General features: G+C 49.1%; 1 protein-coding gene across 1 annotated transcript in view; it reads right to left on the reverse strand.

The window, feature by feature from the left end:
- MYOCD (myocardin) overlaps nt 1–20,917 on the reverse strand; it is a gene marked incomplete at both ends in the record, with an annotated part of 106,759 nt that overhangs the window by 11,259 nt on the left and 74,583 nt on the right. Inside the window, 4 exons of the mRNA XM_080356482.1 lie at nt 2,294–2,455; nt 4,502–4,577; nt 8,991–9,046; nt 14,071–14,136. Coding sequence (XP_080212608.1) covers nt 2,294–2,455; nt 4,502–4,577; nt 8,991–9,046; nt 14,071–14,136 — 360 coding nt within the window. The remainder of the gene's footprint in view (nt 1–2,293; nt 2,456–4,501; nt 4,578–8,990; nt 9,047–14,070; nt 14,137–20,917) is intronic.

Genomic DNA, 20,917 nt, shown 5'->3' on the forward strand with positions numbered 1-20,917 from the left:
GTCCTGCTCTCACCCAGCCCCGGGCTGACTGTGTTGTTTTGCGATCCCATGTCTCTACTGTAATCTCAGGCAGAATGGTGTTTGCTCGGGACTGTTTCTAATGCACTGGGTATTGTCCTCTCAAGCGTATTGGACAAAGTGATGACAAGGACCTGGTAAAAAAAGGTTCTTATATCACTGCTCAGCTATGCAGGGCACTGGCGGCCTCCTGTCACTGGGACGTTAGGGCTTTCGGTCGGGGTCTGGCACTTTCTGCTTACCCTGCCGGAGGTGATTAGAGGAACACGTCAGCTGAACTTTCCACTGTATAAACAGTTGAGATTCCAAGGTTAAAGTAAAATGATTTTAAACCCTGTCATTTTTCTGGTATTGCAAAAACAAAAGGCTTAACATTCAGAAGTGCCAGTGCTCATCTCTGCTCTGAGATCAGCCCTTCACCCCAAATTGTGAGCACCACAGGGCACCTCTGACTCTGAAAATCAGCTTGAGGATCCTTCGGTCTAGGGCTTTCTTCTGCAGAAATGAGGGCTGGCGTCGTGTTCCTGCTGCAGGTGCAACACATCCTTCTCATGGCACCAACAGTACCAAGTAACTTCATGTTTGACCCTAACGTGCTGTGTTTCACCCTAAATAGGATAAAACTGGCTTACAGGGCACATTTTTTCCCCAGCAATATGACAGAAGGGCATTGTGAAAGGAAGGAATTTAAAATAGAGCAAACTGTTTTGAGGCAGACTTTTTGTTTTTAACAAATTTGTCCTGTAAATCTCTGTTTGCCACAAGCTCCTGACAAGGCAGCTGGAAAGAAACTCTGTTCAAACTTCGAGCACACTTGCTCAGCCTCCAAGCCTCAGCTCCAGTGGATAAAGTTGTGCTCAAACTGCCTTCAATGTTTATAAAGGGGAGATGGGGAGAATTTTTTAAAACTCTTGGGTTTTTTTTTTCCACTCTTGTCTCCTTCGATAAGTGGCCAGGGAGATTTTACTTGAACTCTTCTTAAAAACTCCTCTTCAGACAGAGTCCTGGAACATTTCACCTTCAAAGGCAAGAACCGTGAAACGCTGGAAATGGAGCGGCTCAAGGACCAGCCTGGCGAAGCCGCTGTGTGAACACTGCGTGCACTTCACAGCGTGAAAACAAGAGCAGGAACAATTGCAGGGCAGGACAGGGCGGTATCTGAGCCTGGAGTATTTCATGTCATTTCTGCTGGTTTCTGAGATGAAAGAAAAGTCAAAGTGTTTCCTGTTTCAATTCCCATTTTTGGCATCACTCCTGTCATTCAAAGACCTCTCCTGTCCCAAAGTCCTGCCGCTGTCTCCAGCTTGCTCTGAGCCCCAGAACAGGCACTTAACATGAGATTATGTCAACGGAACTAGCCCCATGAACTGAGGAACCAGGAGCAACAGAACAAGGAGCTCCCATGGGGCAGAGCACCTCTCACTGCTTCCCTTGAGATCCAAGGGCCAATTTGGACATGAGGAGATGGCCCCAGGCTTCAAAAACACAGGCTGCTGTCCTGGCACTGCAGGACCATGCTGGCTTCATTGCTCCTTTCTCTTCTTTCAGACATCCCTGTCGTGGCAAAACCTGAGTCATCTTTTTGCTTTGTGTCGGCTCCCCTGCCAGCCTCCCTGCGGCAGCATGGGGGAAATAATAGTGGAGGATTCTGCCTCCCTCCTCCAGCTGGAGGTAGGTGGTGGAGGAAAATCCAGCTTAGGCATAAGCCAAGCATTGGGTAGCGGTTGGTACAAGTGGACCCTGCACCCCAGGGATGATTTTGCATTCCCAGACATGCAGCATCCTACTCTGTTGGGTCTTGTGTGCCACCAGCATCAGCGCTAAAAAAGGAGCCTGTCTGAACTGGGTTCACTTCACCTCCACCTGCTGGGATGAGAAGCTTGTCTGGGCACAAATGGAAGAATCCAGGCTGGCCTCACAATCACACATGTGCACCCAGGTTCTCTCCTATGCGAGGGAGGAAGGAATGTCCTGTCTCCAGCAGTATTATGCGCTCAAAGCTTTGGGGAAGGAAAGGGTTTGAGAGGTTCTGAGGAGACATGCATGCTTCCATGGTCATTGCTCTAAGAGTTGTCTTTTCATAGGCCGGGATAAGTAAGCACAGGCTGCACTGGACCAGGCTGCTTACTGTGAAAATAATAAAATTTAAGCAATAAATGCAGCTCTTAACTCCAGGTTGGTGACTTCCTGCAGTCTGTGTAGTACATCCTCGTAACCTTGCCAGCCCCTGCCCCATGCAATGCACACACACAACATGCATGTTCACTTCAACTACCTTTTATGGCCTCTTTCACAGCTGAGTCGACAGGAATAATATTCTTCTCCACCAGCTCCAAAGGACCCGGCCTGAGAGCAATCTTTTCATTGAGATCATCTGCCAGTCGGGCTCTTTTCAGCTTCATTTGAGTAGACTGAATGGACCCCTCTGCAGCTGAGTCTAAAAGGCCAAATGGAAGGATCAGTTCAGGACCTGGGGAACTTGTAAGCTTGGCAAGAATGTGCTGCTCTCCCTTCAGCACGGCCTTTTTGGGATGTGCCCAAAACCTAAGCATGGCCCAGTGCACAGCAGGAGCTGCTCCAAGGCTGGGAAGCAGGATGATGGATTAGATGGGGCTGGTGGGTTTTGGGACATGGGTCCTTCTCTGAGCCTGAGGTCCCTTCCCAGGCAGGAGCCTGTGTTTTCTAGCCTAGACTTGCAAACCCAGCCTGCAGCTGGAGCATCCTCTGCAAGGCCCAGGAATGATCTGCAATGGAAACGTCATTAATAAACTGTGACTAACATGAGGGACAAAGTGAAGTCCAGCTCCTTCCTGCCAGGACCCCGTTGGTCCTCTGTTACCTACTTCTGGGGAACAGCTGGAGAAAAGAACCATTAGCAGTGTTTGATAACTGGAGTAAATGCCTTCTACTGGAAGATCTTTGGGAGTGGACATGTGGGAGTGACATGACGACAGCGCTCCAGGCCTTCAGGAGGAAAACAAGCAGGTTGAGCAGAGCATAACAAAAGCAGCTGGATCTGGAAGCTACAGCCCTACTGAACTCATCTGAGAAGTTCCCAGTTATTTACAGATGACAGAAGAGTGGCCAATTACAACAGAAAGTGGTGATTTCTGGAACAAACGTGATCTGGCTCCTCTGGTGGCACAGGCATGAGCAGTGAAGGAGCAGGATCCTAAACTAGACCATGTCTATAGCCTCAGATGTCTAAAGTAAGAAGGGCTGCACCTGGGGTGTGCTATTGTCAAAGATGGGACACTCTTCTGGAAGACATGGTGTAGGCAACACAAGCTAGAGGGAAAAATGCTCTGCAGGAGGTTGGGAGAGCTGGTCTGGGGTCACTGCTGGTCTCAGACTGTGTAGGGCAGTGAACATGCACAAGTTCTTCGAGGTGAACAGTAGCAGAAGGTGTGCCTGGAAGGTACCACCCATGTCTCACTGGCCCTGTCCATGCCTGGTGACTGCAGCTGCTGCCACATCTGGTTTGTAGTCCCCGGGGCCCAACTCCAGTCCGTATTGCTTCTATTATTTAACTAAGGGAAAGACACTTTCCACCTGTTTAATGGGCAGTGATGCTGCCTCATTTTAGGGATGGAGACCCAAGGGAAAAGCGAGGGAGCGGCATCAATCCAGCATGGGCCCCTTGCTCAGCCCCACTGCATGCCAGAGGAAGAAGAAATAAAGAATTCATCCCTGCTGAGAGTAGAAGGCACCATTTACAGTTGCCAGAGCGTGACCTGCTTCTTCCAGGGGACTAACAGGACTTGAAGACAGAGGCTGCACATCCTCCCTGTCTCTAAGGAGCCCGTTATCTCTGGAGATAACGGGGGACATGGCAGTGTTCTGCTGTCAGTGATGGGATGCAGTGGAGCCATCCCAGCTCTCTGGCTGGGAGGGGACACGGACATGGGAGAAGGGAGAGCTGCTGCTGCTCCCAGACCAATAGCAGGGCCATTCCTATGGCTGCGCTTGATTCATTGACTGCATCACCATGAATTGCCACATCAAATATCCAGAGTTAAGGCAAAACAAAAGATGTCCAGTTTTGCGAAGGTACTGCAACCACCTGCTACAGGCACATCAGTGTCCTGGACAACAAATGTCCCAGTTATGCTTTTCATGAGGATCAGACCTCAGCACCTCTGTGTAACAGAGTCCCTCTGTGTAACAGAGTCCTCTTTCCCAGTTGTTCTCTACCCCACTGTCCTCTAGAGCATCTTATACTGGTCCCTGCCAGAGATGGGACTGATTAGATAGCCTTGAGTCTGCTTCTATCAGGGAATAAATGTGTGTCCTGCCTCCTGACGGCCAGGTCTGGACTGAATTCCATACGACATGTGTCTCATTCAAATCTACTTCTCACGAGTAGCTGGGGCAAAGTTACTCGTGATGGGAGCCCTGAAGGGAACCCAAGTGGGGCAGGAGAGACATGAGTCACAAGGCAGGAGACACAAGGAACATGTGGGAGAAGCTCAGGCAGTCTTACCTTGTAAAATGTGCATATTGACCAGGTCTGATCGCTCAGGCCTGCTTCTGATCTTGTGCTTGAGATAATCTTCAGTCTGCAGAACACAAATGCAGAGAGTGTTACCTGGCTAGAGCAGCAATAAGGTACAGAGAGTGTCTGCCCCTGTGCCATTTCAAGGTTATTTTGGATTTATTACAAGCTGGGTTGAGTGAGCTCCTAAATGGCATTTTTTTTTCTTCACTCAGACCATGACTTGTTCTTGGGCAGAAGTTCTTCAGAAAGGGAACAGTGTGCATGGAGCTGCGGGCTGGTCACTGTCCCCACTCCTAAGCTGTGTCCTTTCCAACTTCCCTTGGGCTTCTGATGACTGAAGTATTACAAGAGTTTATGAGATGGATGAGACCTGTTCACTGGGGGCGGTGGGTCTGCTCCTAGCTTAGCAAACCACGTTGCCTTTGAGAGACTGTAATGTTAGCGACAGCTTCTGCGGGCAGCCTGGCACTCTGGGCTGAGATATAAAGCTGAGCACATCATGAAGCTGCCCCGACTCTCTACCTGGGTTAGCCACGAGGTTTGGCCTTCCTGCAGTCCCATAGCACCTGTGCTCTGTGGTTCCTCACCCCAGTTATGATGTGGGGTTGGGAAAATCTGCTTTGCAGATTGCTGCAGCTAAGCTTATGATAAACATGGTCCCAGAGCCTTGTGTCAGCTTCCTCATGGTACAATAACTCCTTCCCTTAGGGCCAAAATAGTCGGTGTTGAGGGCAGCTTACCTCGAGAATACAAATATAAGCTTATACCCTGGTGAGGAAAAGCTAGAGCATGGCTTGGACAAATTATTAGTTGTTTGCTAAGTTGAGATGCAAGAAGAAATAGTAAAAAAAATGTACATGGTTCAAAAAGGTTAAACTCTTAAGGATAAATATGAAAGAACAGCACAGGCAGATGGAGCAAAACTGGAAAACCCACAGTACAAAGTGTACAGGATCATGAGAAAAAGATTTTGTAAGCACTTCTGTAGCCAGGAGAAGGCAATGGAAAGTGCTGTCTGTGTTCCATAAACAGGAGAAATAATTATGGATGCTGCTGAGATGGGTACAGGATTTAATGTCTTTTTAAAACCATCTTAAAAAAAAATATAAATGGCTATTTATCAATCAGATGACTAAGCCAAGAACCTCCAGCAACCAAAGAGAAGAAGCTCCAGTTATCAAGTTGGAGAACAGGTCGGAGAATACTCCAGTTAAATGTTCCCAAACAGTTTGAGATGCACAAGGCTAGAGTAATAACAGCTGTCTGTGGGCTTCCAGGAAACTGGGCAAGGGAGAGCTTCAAAAGAGATGGAGAAACCAGGAAATTATAAACCAGTCAGAAAGATATTGGACCAAGTAATCAAACAATCTATATAAATGGATTTTGAAGATAGCAAGGAGTTGATCAACAGCCAGGATGGATTCATCAAGAACAAACCACGTCACACCAGCCTAATTTCCTTCTATGGACGGATGATAGATTTCTGTTACAGGAATAAACAATGAATGTCATGTAGCTTGACATTAAGCATGTTTTGACATTATCTTACATGGCTTTCTCATATGCAAGCCAGAGAAATTTGGTCTGGCTAAGACTAACATAAAAAAGGAGCATAGCTCTGGGTCACCAGAGGAATTAGGAGTGGTTCACAGTCTAAACAGAAGAATATATCAAATCATGTTACACAGTAATTTTTCCTGCTAGTCAATATATTCATTAATGCCTTGGATGGCAGAAGACATACTCCTTAACTCTGAATCATTCAAGGCTAACAGATTACAATGCAACGTGATTTGGAATAGTTGAAGAAAATATCTGAAATCCATTTGGTACAGTTTAAAGAAGGACATCTGGAAAGGACTGTCACAGTTAGACACAGCTAAGCCAGCTTATTAAGCACTGGGTTGGATGAAGACTTAATCCACCAGAGATGCTTCTGTAGTCATCACTGGACAGTGCAGAAATTAGTTACTGCATAAATAGAGAAAAAAATACAAGGCTCTGGAGAGTCTAGTGATGAGCGGCTGAATCACTTCCCCAGACCAGCAGGCAGCTTTCTAGGAGACACGATGAAGAGACGATGAAGAGTGTCAGATGGACCCTGGTAACAGGGTCTTGTCTGTGCCCTGCGTCTGAAAGAATCCATGGGAAGGGTCTGGAGGACAGTTACAGAAACCATTCTGAGCAAGAGATGGGATCAGCGAGGGGAGGGTGGGCAGTCTGAAGGTGAGGTGGCTATAGAGAAACAGGATGAAAAATGCTATTTAAAAGTGCTACAAGAAAGAAGAAAAACGGTCCTGCCTGAGCAAGCATAGAGCATAAAAAGCAATGGGCTTAAACTGCAACAGAAAAGCTTGGGCTGGGAATCGGGGGACACTTGCTGACAGCACAGGTTGGAGAGCACCAGAGTGCGTTGCTGTGGGGTGGGATGTCCCTTGGTTGTCACACATCTGTCAGGAGTGAACCAGAGGAGGCTGTTCTGCTGGGGGCAGAGATGTGGTAGCCACCCCCCTGGTCCCTGAAGCCCCACTGAGCCAGCCTGCCTCAGGAAAGCCACCCTGCTCTCTGTCCTCCCATCCAGCAATCTGTTACAGGACATTGACTTCAAAGTCCGCTGCACTGGGCTGATGCCAGCCTCTAACATAGCCAGTGTCATGTTTAAACAAATAATAGACATTTTATTTACTGAAGTCTTTATAATTTCTTACCCTTCTCCACATACATTTTCCCAAACTTATTTTCACTGACACAATCCCTTGTTTGGACCATGTGTAGGTTTGCCTAGTTCCTGTGCCAGGTCAGAGCAAGCTGGTGTCTACACCTGGATACAATTAAATTCACCTAATGCATTTCCAGCTAACCCTCAGATCAGGTCCTGACTTGGGCTAAGCCTGAATTGCTGTCCTACAGATGTGGCATTGCTCGTGCTGAACCCAGCATTCATACTGCATTAGCCTTTCTGCTGTGACTTCAGTTCCTTTTGACCTTTGCTGCATTTGTGTCACTGGGGTGCAAAGAGTGGAGAAATACCTCAGATGTGGGGGTTTATTTTTAGCATCAGCTGAAGCAGAAGAGCTTTCAAAACACATGAAAGTGGTTATTGTTATCTGCTGTTTGCAGAACATCAGTTTGGAGTAAAATCAGCTAAACAACAAATGCCATTGAGTAATTATCCAGAAACAGCTGCTGCTCCTTCCCTGTCACAGCTCTAAGCAGGGCATCCTTGCAAAGGAGTATATGTTTGTTATGAGCTCTGCTCATTAGTGGCTTCGTTAGCATGCTCTAAAAATGCAGGCAGTTTGGGATACACAAGACTATCCTTCCCTTTTCCCCAGGCAACTAGCCAGTGAAAGCCTTTGAAGAGAAAGACAAAGAGACACAAATGTATACTTAAACTGTAAAATATATGACACTTCAAGGATACTTTGGATTGCTTGAAATTTTGTAAGCATACTAATTTTTCAGAGTCATATTATGTTTCTTATGCTAGCCGTTTATTACCACAGGAGACTCAGGGCAAGTGATTTGGAGTGTGTTTAAGTTCCGAAGAGCACTTCTCCATATTTCACAATCATTCCTCCTTGCAAAGGTCCATTCCCACATGACTGTAAGCACGTTTTGCAGATTAATGGAACAAACTTGTGGTTCAAGCAAAACCTGCATGACTGTTCCCTTTTCTGTGGACATCCCCCTGAATTTGGTCACGGCTGGATTGCGGGTGCTTGGAAAACCAGTGTGATTTCCCGAAAAGTGACCTCATCACAGAGTTTTGATGTGTTCTGGAAATGGCTACTTATCTTATCTCTGCTTTCGGCAATATTTAGGGAAGCCTGAGTGCAATTAGATAATAGGGATGATGGGAGCCCCCTTGGACATTGCGTGTCGTAATGTCCAAGCTGCACTGCCGAGCTAAAAGCCACACTCTCGTCTGACAAGTGTGGGCTCCCTGGGGACTCGCTCCAGGTGATGAAGGGCATCTGCATTCCTCCTGCACACTTGCTAATAGTTCAGCTCCATCCTGTTTGCTGCTGGCCCTGCTCTAACCCCATTGACCTGAGCAGGAGTGGAGAGCAGCCAGCACAGCGGGGAGAGAGCTGTGGAACTGGCCTGGAGAGGAAAACAGCATTTCACCTGGTGGGACATTGACTGGAAGGACCGTCAACGCCATGCGGAGCTACACCCTGGCCACGGCCTCTTATAAAGCCCACGGACTGTTGTGAAACCCCATAGCTGAGGGCACAGGTGGCCTCTCTGCCCTTTTAAACCTCCCCTGCTTGGAGAAGGGTGCTCCAGAGCATTTGTGAACCCTGGCTTGACCCCACCATGTCTGGAACCAGGGAAGAGGCCCTGACCCTTATCCTTGGCCACAGGGCTGGGATGGAGGATGCCAGAGGAAGTGGAAGGTGCTTTCAAACCCCGCAATGCATGCAAAGCAAGCCCAGTGTTCTCTCATTGGGGTGGCTGCAGGAGTTACCTTGGCTCGCTCCAGACTTTTTCGCTGTTCATGGAATACAGATGGGCTTTTCAGTGCTGCAACAGGAAAGAAAGAGGAGCAGTCAGCACAGGAGCGGAAGCAAGCAGCCACCAGGATACTCAGCAACAGCGTTTTAATGAGTGCTATAAAAATAGCAACACAAACTAGCGGTTCTCTTTATTGCGCTGACTAAAAATAACTCAGGAAAGCTCTGGGAAATCCCATGCTCTCAGCCCGTCCATGGCAAGGGAGCAGGAGGGACAAAGAGCACGGGGAGCGCAGGGGGCACATGGGCAGGGAGGGGATGCAGGCTTTGGAATGCAGTGCTCCGTGGGACATGTCAGAGAGCAGATGCGGCTTTTCCCTGGAGTGTTTCCTGCAAGTCATGGAAGGCACCGAAGCCCCAGAGGACAGATCTGGGAAGAGCAACAACCTGCGAGAGGAGCTCACCTGCAAGTAAAACCTGCTCGTAACTGAGGCTTGAGGCCAGCAAGGATACTGAAAAGATCTGCCTCTCCTCTAGGGACCACGTGGGCACAGCATCCAGCAAGGGTGTTTCAAGGCAAGACCCTGGAGCTATGGGCCTTTGTCCCTCTCCCATCGCTGACTACCTTTATCTCCTTTAGGTTCCCTCTCACTGGACATTTGTCCTGTCTCCTGCCCAGAAGCATCTGTGTGCCATGGGCCCTTCCTGAGCAGCTGCCTGGCCAGGTACCAGGCAGCAGATCAAGTTCTCAGCATCTCCTGACGCCAAGGAGGATTAATCCAGAGGGGCTCCCAAAGGAAATCCCTGGCTCTTGGACCAGTGACCACCAGTCCCATGGAGCAGTCTGAGGACCTTGCACATTTCCTTGTTTACTCTGCTTCAGTAGAAATTGCAACAGAATTTGCATGGTGAAGGGATTAATATTTCTCAGATCCTACAAAAGTTCTTTGCGGGCTGTATAAGCAAGCAAAATTAACTGTTCCCATTGGGACAGGAAGGGGAAGGTGTCCTGACCCACAAAACCAGTTTGCTACAGCTCTTTGTTTGGCAACAGGAGTTCCCTTTCCATCTTCTCTATGGCATCAAATAAGGACAGAAATGATTTTCACACAGGACATATTATCCTCCATCAGTCTAGAGGAGGATGAAGAGAAGACTGAGAGCAGCTAAGAAATGTTTGGAGGCCCTCTGAATTGGCTTTTGGTAGGCAACACCCAGGGCAGCCACCCTCACCTCCTGTGAATCACAGTAAAACACAGAAGGCACATTCTTGCTCCTGACATTTGGAAAGCAGACATACAGACAAGCTAGCATTACTGTGCCATGCTCTGGTGAGCAGCCATGAGGACTTGTGACAGCTGGTTTAATCAGAAGCAAAATAAAATGATGCACATGAGAACATGAAGTTAGCAAGAGAGGTGACTTCTACAGCCCTGCTCGCTGCGGCATTGGGAGTGTGCTACAGGCATTGACCAAACGCTGTGCCATTCAAGAGGAAAATGTCGCAGAATTTAGTCATTTACCAAGAGTTTTGGAGGAATTATGTGGATGCTGCAGCTTGTATTAGTCTGCAAAACAAATAAAGACATCGCTAGCACTGGTTATTCAGACGACTTGTCAGGGGATGACATGTCAGCTTGAAATCGCTGAGGGTCTGGAGGCAACAGGGCAGAGCTGCTGTGCTTGGTGCTGATAATCTTGGGACTATTGCCTCTAAGGTTTGAGTTGGAGGATGAGGTGGTGGCTGCGTACAGCAAGAGTGTCTTTACTTCAAGTACAGCTATTTCTGCAGCTCATCACAATAGGGGGAACCTTGCCTTGAGGAATCCCTGACGCTGTGAGCTGCCTCCTCCTTCTCTTGGGTAGTGAGCAGGATGCGTCTGGTGTCAGGGCCAGACATCTGTGCAGGTCTACAGGAAGGGCTTGTCCATGCTCAGCCCTACACCCTGCCTTTCTGCAACTGACCCCACGTGCTTTAAAATGCTTTTACTGAGTCGGCACCAGTTTCACCAGGAAAATAAAACTGCATGTGTTGTTGCATGAACTGGAAACTTCCTACTCGGTGAGCCTGAAGAATAGGGCAGGTTCTGCTCTCAGATGCGCTCCTAGGGATCAGAAGCATGCTGTGTCTTAATGAACCTGCATCTCCCCTTGCCTTCAGAAGATCCTCCATTCACAGTCACGGGGCTGAAGGGACACAGAGGCTAACTTTGCCCACTAGTCTGTGCCTGTCTTTATTTCTAGAGCCTTTTTTCGGATGTGTTGATTGTTTTGTTGTCGTTGTTTACAACTTGAAAGCACCTGACAGTTGGAGTCCAGCTTTAAACCTGAAGTGTTGTGCAACGCTACAGCCTTTTGATCCTGAGCATCCTCCTTCAGGCAGTTTCCTGCCTTCTCCAGTGATGAGGCCATCACATATCAGCAGAACATCCAAGGGAGTGTGAACAGAGCTCAGGTATGCAATGGCATTGATCTTTTCCAGTCAATCCAAACACAGATTGTGCTTTGGTGAGGATATTCATCCCACTGTGCTATGTCCAGGTAACACTGACCCATCTCCCTGTGTGGTATCCTCTTGGATACCAAAAATCAGCTTCCTAAGGACTTAATCCAATGTTTCACACTTATTGTTCTATAGCTTCACTGCCGAACAGGTCGGCAGGCTTTGCATGTGGTCATGAACACCCCTTCCTACCAGGGTTTCTACAAGCCCCCAAAGCTTTTATCCAATGCTGTTGTTACTCTGACCTTCCCTCTTTCTTACTGGCCTCTGTATAAAATGAATCAGTTAGGAAAACAAAGTTTCTCTGTCCTGGGATTATATCAGCAGAAAATGTATGGAATGAGTTGAAAACAATCCTTGTGCAAAATCCGATGTGCAATGTGGGATCAAGTGCACGCTCTGAGCCTTGTGCCAAACCTGAGTCTCCCCATGGGGACCAGCAATGCCTGTCTTCTCCCTTTCCTCTGGGCTGTTCTCAAGCACCGTGGGTTACAGCCATGCGGGCTCATTTCTTGCCCTCTTGCAATGCATGTGAACTGAGATCCTGGCCCTGTGCACCTCCTAGAGCCCCCCTCACCTGCTGGTCCTCAGAGCCAACAGGCCATGGGAAGATAGGCTCAAACAAAGACTTTTTCATAAGGAATGACTGCACGTGCCCAAGCCATGGGGAAGCTGGCTGGGGCTCCCATGTATTAAATGCTAATGTCTGACACTTAATTCTGAGGTTAAATTCAGGAGTTAAATTCTACACATTTGTTTTTATAATGGCAAAAGTGCCTTTTTTCCTACCACTTTCAGTGAGTGAACTGTGCTCAAGCTTCCCAAAATGGCATTCTTGGACAGAAACCAGACTGCAAAATGTCAGCCTAGAAGTTGGGAGTGCAGAGAAGCTGTAAGTAACAGGAAAATACCCCTCAGACACCATCAATTAATCTGGGTCTAATACATGGTCTGGAATGGAGGGTTTTAAAGGTGAGGTGCCATTTGTAGAAGTGCAGTCCCACGTGTGCCAGGTACACAAACCTCTCAGCTGGCACTGCTGCTCATGTGTGTGCAGTGGGGTGTCCTGTACCCCATCTGCATGTGCCCGTTTTTACAGAGTGGACTTAGCAGTTCAAGGGATGTTAGACATGTTTTTGGCCACTGACTCTATTGCCAGTGCTTTCAATACTTTAACAAATGTCACAATATTTGCTTAAAGCTCCAACTTTTGGAGTCCTGTGATTAAAATGCTCATGCTTCGGTGGCAGGCAGCATAAAACCTGAACACTTACAGAAATAAACAGAAGAAAAACTAAAAGAACCTGCATTTATCAGTCTTAAAATCATGTGATCATTTTGACAGTCATGATTTTTGCCATCCTGTTCAAGTTTTCTTACTGCTTGACACTGGCAATACTGTACTGAGAAGATGTCTGTTGCTGGCTACCTTGACACAAGCCGTTAGGAAGGCAGCTGCAGAAGGGCAGGGGCTGGGCAGGATGCAGCAAGCAGCGCTATCACCGTGCTCTTAGTGAGTTGTCGTTCTGCTGTTTAGACAAAAGCTGCATCGCCGTCTTCAAGGTTAGCCAGAAGAGACAAAAATGACACAGACTTTGGAAAGCTGTGATCTTAGCAGTGAACCCAAGGGGCCCTTGATGAGACAGAAAGGATGATCCTCTGCCTGGGTCCCAGATAATCACATATTTAGGCACATGGAGCCTGAACTAGCTCAGGATGGGGTTATCCATCGAGCAGGGCTGAACTCCCAACATCATTTCTCTGGTAGTGCTACAGGTTTCGTGATGCACCTGCAGGTGCAGCAGGGGAGCATTGTCATTCACTTACTTACTGGAGTCTAGCAACTGGCTTTCTGATGCTGAATCATTACACAATAATGCTGGCCTGGAGCTTGTCCTTCAGGCTTGAATGCCAGGTTAGCAAAGGTGAGTGCGGGCAGAGAGAGGAAAGCACCGACATCATTTGTTGGTCTGCAACAGGCAGACCCAGGTCTGGTTTCACTGCCCTCACGTGTACACTGACAGTTGTGCCCTGCGAGGTCCTGGCTGGGCACAGGCACAGATCTGGTATGTGTCACTCACCCAGGGGCTGCTTCTCCGCACCAGGGCTGAGGCAGCTCCCCACCTCTTCATTCTCCCACACCTTTCTGTAGTGGGCCCTCTCTACCTCTTCCTTGTTCCGTGCGTCTGATCCTGCCACAGAGGTTCCTGGTTTTGCAGGAGGACATGACATTCTCTGCCCTTGCCTACGTGAAGAGCTTGGTGAGTCTTCTGCTTGGAGATGGATGTGTTTGTCCTGATACAGTGACTTCTGGGACAGGGAGCTATGCAGCTGAACTTTTGGATGATGTAAGCTAAGCATCTCTCCTGACCTGAGTTTGAGCAGTGGCGTTATAACCTGTGTGGGAAATGGTGGGCACCAGGAACCATAAAGTTTCTACAGGGCAGGAAGCAAAGTCCTCCCAGTAGCAATCTGCTGGGAGCTGAGCGGGTCTGAGCAGGCAGCTGGTGCCGCACAGTGCCCCAGCAGTGCCCTGTGTGAACACAGCCCCTCTGAGACAGGAGTGCAAAAAGGTAGAAGAAGATACTCACGTGGCATGATGCCTTGGTCTGCCAGCTGCTCACGGGTCCTCCTCTGCTGAAGCCGTAGCTGCAAAACTGAGAGAGAGAGAGAGTGTGTCAGGAAAAGATGTAGGATTTTGCTGAGCTACTAAGACATCTATCAGGGACAATGTGTTGGTGGGTCTGTGTGTGTCACAGGGGTCTGGCACTGATCCCTGCTGCTGCTGGACCAGTCTTGGTGCAGCAGAGTGCTCCCCAGCAAGGAGAGATGCCACAGAGGAGCTGCAGGGCCCACACCGACACAGTCCTCACTTTTGCAGAAAGATCATAGAATCACAGACTCACAGAATGGTTTGGGTTGAGGGGACCTTCCCAGCTCCCCCAGTGCCCCCCCTGCCATGAGCAGGGACATCTGCACCAGCTCAGGTTGCTCAGAGCCCCGTCCAGCCTGGCCTGGGATGTCTCCAGGGATGGTTCATCCACCACCTCTCTGGGCAACCTGGTCCAGGCTCTCACTACCCTCAGGGCCAACAATTTCTTCCTCATGTTCAGCCTGAATCTCCCCTCTTCTAGTTTAAACCATCACCCCTTGTCCTATCACAAAAAAAACCCCTTCTAAAAAGTCTGTCCCCGTTTTTCTTATAGGCTTCTTTTAAGTATGGAAAGGCTGCAATAAGGTCTTCCCGGAGCAGACGAGAGATGCAGGGCAAGGCTGCTTCTGGTGCAGGCAGAACCCTGGTGCCTGGGACAGACTGAGCCCTGCCTGGCACCTGTAACAGCTGCCTCAAGTGACCATGGCTTCAGCTCAAATAGTTTCTCAGCTCTGAACTCTGAACCCGAGCAGTCCTCCCTCACCCCAGCACTGTGGGTTGAGTAGAGCTTTCCAACTCCATCACCCTCCTGAGGGCCTGGCAGCACTTTTCCAGGCTGGGCACTGGATGCAGATGTGCTTCCTCTGCTGAGGAGTATGTAGATGGTAAGGAGAGGTGAGTGCCGTTCCTGTATGAACCCACTGCCCCAAGGACCTGCCATCTCCAGTACACCTTCCTTCTGGAAGCAGTGCGCTGACAGATGGGAATGAACCACTCATCAGGGTCACTAGGTGGCTCAGCAGCATGGCCTCGGCTAGACAATCAATTAGACATCTAAGAAAGAAGCACCTCTCAATATTTACAGCATGCAGTGACAGCCCACCAGACACCTGCAGCCTGCCTTGTGCGAGACTATAGCCTCTGGTGTGCCCTAGGACCGCACACCTGTGTTCAGCCCATCACTCAGGTAACCCTGCCTGTACTTTGTGTTAGTAACATATTCTACACCTTTGTTTTTGCAAATTTGTCTTCAAGAAGATAGATACTTGCATCACAAATTAAAACATAAACTCACTTCCATATTTTTCCTGATGGAAACTCAGTACAGCTTGTTACAAGGATATGTATCTTTCAGTGGTTACAATATAACTGCACACATATCCCCTGCCCACCAGCATCCCCAGGCTTCATCCTCTTAGCTGCCCCAAGAGAGGTGGCACTGGAAGGGGAAGAGAGGAAAGAACAGCTTTTTTGTCCTTGGGAGCAACCTGCTGAGCTCTGCCAACAGCAGCTTCCCTGGGACATGGGATGGAGATGAACAACGATCCCTTCCAGAGGAGTCTCCGAAGCATAAGGCTCCCTGAGATGCCATTGTTGGTGACTTTTCCGTGTCCTCTGTACAAATAATGCCTCACATTCAGAGCAAATATTTAGTGAAGTCCTCATGTGGGATAATGCCATCATTTCTTAGGACACTGAAGAACCATGCAGAGCTTTGCACTTTTCCCAGGGCAGAGATGTATCTTTATGGAACAGGTGAGCTAAGGGAGGTCAGACACTGTCCAAAAATGAAGAAACTTTGTAGTTCACCTAAGACTGATCCTCCACTCTCCTGCGTCCTGGTCTAGCATTGCAGGCATTAAAGCATCTTGCCTTCAACTGAGGCAATTTACACACAACATCCCATCATCAAATGGGAATCAGAGATAACAAAGACTTCTAGGCTCACATACAACACCATGCCAAGGACACAGCAGTCTGCCTCACCTATTAAAAGATGGAAAATTTCCCAAGTGAGGATGCTCCATCACTTCCTTTCACAGCTCCCATGTGTGCTGGATTATTTGCACCATTTCATTCTGTCTTCCAACATAGGCAGGCCAAGTGATAGAGCACATCCACATGAGCAAGGGTGATGCTATCAATCAGATGATGCTCTATTCAAAGCCCACACTCCCTGCTGCTTCTGCTTGTTTCACAGCCCTTCCTAGCAGGCAAATACTTTAACAGCCTCAGGGTGCAGCTGGCTGTCAGCCAGGCCTGTTCAAAGAAAAAGGAGATGTTACAAATTCCCTTGAAGCATTGCTTGGAAGGTGATGATGATTTCCAGTGTGGTGACTATAAGATTCAGCATCTGCCTTGATGTGAGAAGTGCTGAAAACATCTGCAGGTTTCACTGCCATAGCTCTCCTATCGCTTGCACTCAGGAGCAGCACCCAGGGACCCAAATTTCCCAGATTCTCCTGCCTTCCAGCAAAGAATGCACAATGTCAGACAATAAGACTGAACATCCCTGCAGGAAGAGGTAAAGCAGCCACTATTTTCAGCAGTCTCCAAGTCAGTGCTGCAGTTGCAGCTCAGCAGCTGCCAGCTCAAGGCTTGAACCTTCACTTACAATGAACAATGCTTAAAAACAGGTCTGGAGGAGCCCCTGGCACCATCCAAACAACCACCCCTTAGACTTGAAATCTGTTGAAACTCTGTCTGACCCCAGATGCATTCCCGTCCTTTTCCTTTGCTATGTGTCTGGAGGCCTGAGATCTGAGTGCTGCCGGTGACTCACTTTGAGGATGCTGTCACCCACCACATACGGGAATTATTTTTTTCTGGAATATTCTTATTTTTCAAGGAAAATGTTTTGCTAACACTGAGAGAACAGGTTGTGCCTTACCTGGCCTGGCAATGCACTGGAAAAGACATGTTTGAATCCTCCTTCCACTCCCGCAGCAGGCAGACCTGGCTTTCTGCTTCAGTCTGCAGGGGCACTTGGAGTTTAGTGCTCAGCAGCTGGCCAGGATGGGACTTTTGTCACCTGCATCAGAGTATCCCCCATGCTGGGGCATTGCCTTTGTGGGGACATTGGCCTTAACAGCACAGGGGACTGAGCAGCATGGAGGCACGTTGCCCAGGGAGGTGGGGGAACTGCCCTTCTCGCAGGGTGCAGGACTAGGGCAGGCAGACAAAGCCATGACCAACCTGACCTAGAGTTGGGGATGGTCTGCTCCCTAGAAGAAGGCTGGATCAGAACCCATCCTTTCCCACCAACATTCGTGTAGCAGCCAGAGCAGGTTCCCTGGAATCTCGGAGGCTGCATGAGGTTTTCGCAGTGTTCAGCTCAGCCTCACAGCTTTGACCAGCTGCCCAGGTGGAGCTGCAGGTGCATTGCTGCATCTTGACATCTGATCCAGCATCTGTCTCTATCTCTGACAGACCCTCTGGGAGGGCAAGTGACTGAGGCAGAGTCGCTGCTGCCTCAGCTCCTCTCAGCTCTCTTATGAGGTTTCAGGTGAAATCCCAATAATTGCTGGTTTCCTCTTTGCCTGGGCTGCACTAGCATCTTCCTTCTGCTTGGGAACAACCTTCACAACCAGTGCCATTGCTGTGCTCTCATCTTCCTCTGAAATAAGTCCCTGATGCTACCACAACTGATGGTCAGGCCACTGTCTGCTGATCCCACACCTTGCACTGCTCCCTGCACCAGCCGGTGCTCCTGGGCTGTGCAGTGAAGGGACCATCGGAAGCACCACGTTATGGCAGATTGACCCAAGTGTGTGACCATGGTGGGAGTCAGCAGTTTGACAAGCAACTGAAGCTGGCACTGCCACTGGAAAAAAGCAGCAGCAAGTCACTGTCCCTTCTGACAGCCACCCCAGTAGCCCATTCCTGCCCTTTGTGGCCCAGATTTGGGGTTTCAGGAGCCTGAATGCAGCTGAATGGTTCACAGGATGGGGACTGCTCTGCTGGGGCCAGGGGAACTTGGCAGAAAATTGGGAATGGCACGGTGGGGAGGGGGGACTCCTGTTTTCAACAGCAGCAGCAGCTTTGTTGCATGTCAAACAGCAGCTGAGCAAATGTGAAACACATTTGTCCATGGCCATGGTGGGTGCTAGAGGAACCTGGTGACCTGCCCCTGCTCACACACTGGCTGACAGAAAATCATAGAACCGTTTTTTTCAAACTGATCCTTGAGATCATCAAGTCCAACCATTAACCTAACTCTGGCACCAAATCATGTTCCTATGAACCTCATCTATACATCTTTTAAGCCCCTCCAGGGACGGTGACTCCACCACTGCCCTGGGCAGCCTGTTCCAATGCCCAACAGCCCTTTCCATGAAGAAATTTTTCCTAATATCCAATCTGAACCTCCCTGGTGCAACTTGAGGCCATTTTCTCCTGTCACTTTCTACTTGGGAGAAGAGACCGACACCCTCCACGTTGAACCCAGCCTGCCCTGAAAGGCAGAGTTGCTGCCTGCTTTGGGATTGTCTTTACAGATGATGTCTGAGGCTTTCTGGCTCCCTGGAGGAAGACACGTGTGGGACCCTTGCACTGTCTCGAGGTCCCAGCGGGGCAGGAGCAGGGCTGGCTCGGTGGCCGGGTGCATTTGTGTTGCTTGTGGCCTTCTCAGGGCAGTAGCTGTTTCTCACAGCTGCATCAGGAGCAGGAGCCTGTATTCAAAGCACATGTGCGGGGCAGCTGGGAGCGGTGGTCTCTGTCCCAGCTGAGCAACAGGCATCAAGCTCCTGATGTGGGGGCTGTACTAGGGTGAGCGTAGAGTCACCCTGAGCTGGGTGACAAGCCAGCCAGCCTCCTGGGTACCACCACTGGTCCAGTAGAGCATTATAGGGCCTGCTCTTCTGGAGATGTTGTTTTGCAAAAACACCTTGGCCAGGCTCTGTCCTGAGCCCCTCCATGGCTCTCCGCCCATCTGCTCCACCGATAGCCAGGTACCACAAAGTGATTGCTCTGTAGCATCGTGTTTCCAGGTCCATGTTCTCCTCTGAATGGGTGGCCGGTGTGGGACACACGTGAGTAGAGATGAAGCTCCCCCAGCCATAGCCCAGCTGGAAATGGTCCCACTCAGCTGGGGAAAGCCCTGGCCAGTCCTGTCCCAGCTGCCTCAGAGCAGACCCAGCCACACCAGCTCTACCACTGCACGGGTGGGAGCGTTTTACCCTCTCCCAGGCTACTACGAATTTGTGTGTTACCAGGAGGATGCACAGCACCAAAAATCTCATCTACATTGGTGAGAATAATTTCTTGGCCTGCTGTTGCCTTGGAAGAGACATGGGACCACACCTGGCTATCAAAGAGCTCAGACCATCAAATCGGCACGGGTCACCAGTAAAGAACAACCAGGTGCGGAATCCATGTGAGGGCTGTGTCCATCACAACATGCAACCCCAGCCTTGCCATGGCCCTGGGAACAGGCTGTCACCAGCACTCTGTGGCGTCATCCCTTCAGCATCCCTCGAGCAGCCTCCCCCTCAAGCACACTGAGGTACATTTCAACCTCTGCTATAACACATGGCCTGACTGACAGAAAAATACGTGTCTATCAGCGAGAACACCAAGGTATAAGAAGGAAAAAAGAAAACCAAGCACAAACTGATCTACATCATCATGAAATCACAGTGAAGTGTCATCAGTTACAGAGAGGCCATGGTTTGAATGCACACACTGATTGTGAGCTGTACGAGTTCATGACTGGAGAGGAAACACATGCGCATGCTTTATCTCTGGGCACCGGGAAATGAAAATAAAGGTTCTGCCAAAATGCCTGACCTAACATCCTACCAAGATGTACTCTCTTCTGCCTTTATTAACCTGCTGATTTTGGTCCAAATCACTCTCTCCACCACAGGCAGACAATAAATTCCTCCCCCATCTCAACCAGCTTCATTCAAGTCCTGCGTGTAAGCCTGAATCCTTTATCCTGTAGAGCCAAGCAAATCTTCTCTGCAAGTTCACACCCATGTGTCCACAATTAGGCTTGGATATTACCCCACGCCAAGCCATGCAGAGCCATATTTAGAGTGTTAAACTTTCACTTCTCACCAATTATCTGAACTACCACTGATGTTGTGCAGATGTTGGCCTTGTAAACTCTCTTTCCATATCACTGGACAGAAAAGGTCAGAGTTAAGGTTAAGTCTGCGTTTGCCAGCTTTGCTCTGTCCCATGACAACACTTCTCTGCTGCTGAAGTACAATTGGTTTGTATTCAAATCAGGAGATCACTTTATATAAATGATCATCTCTGGGAAGAGTTAAATATGTTTCTGGAACAGCTTTTAGATGTCCTAGTTGATTTAGTGCAATCCTATTGATAATTGGAGCACATGGGATAGCACGGCAGGCTTGAAGAACTATCATTCCTGCAAAATTTGTTAGGATGACCTCAGATCAGTATATTTGTCTTTGGCAAAACAGAAAAAATAAACATGCACACAAATCCTTGAGGGAGGGGTGGGGGACCCTGCAGGCCTGCAGCATGTTGGTGATTTGATCTGTGTCCTCTGGAGGGGTGCCCTGTGCTGGGGTAGCTCCCGTCTCTCCACACCGCACAGCTGTGCTGCTCCTTTGCTGTGACCACCGGAGAGAGAAGAGCGGGAGGAAACGCTGAGGGACTCGAGGGAAGATTGCTGGGCATTGTGTGAAAAAGCTGCTGCCTCCACCAGACCAGCCTTTCCCAGGCAAACTCTTTCTTTTTCTTGCCACTGATGCTGCCAGATGGAAGCAAGTGACTGGAAAGCTGACCTGCGGGTCACTCTGGGAGGGACA

This window comes from Nesoenas mayeri, assembly GCF_963082525.1.
Source record: "Nesoenas mayeri genome assembly, chromosome: 19".
NCBI lineage: Eukaryota > Metazoa > Chordata > Aves > Columbiformes > Columbidae > Nesoenas > Nesoenas mayeri.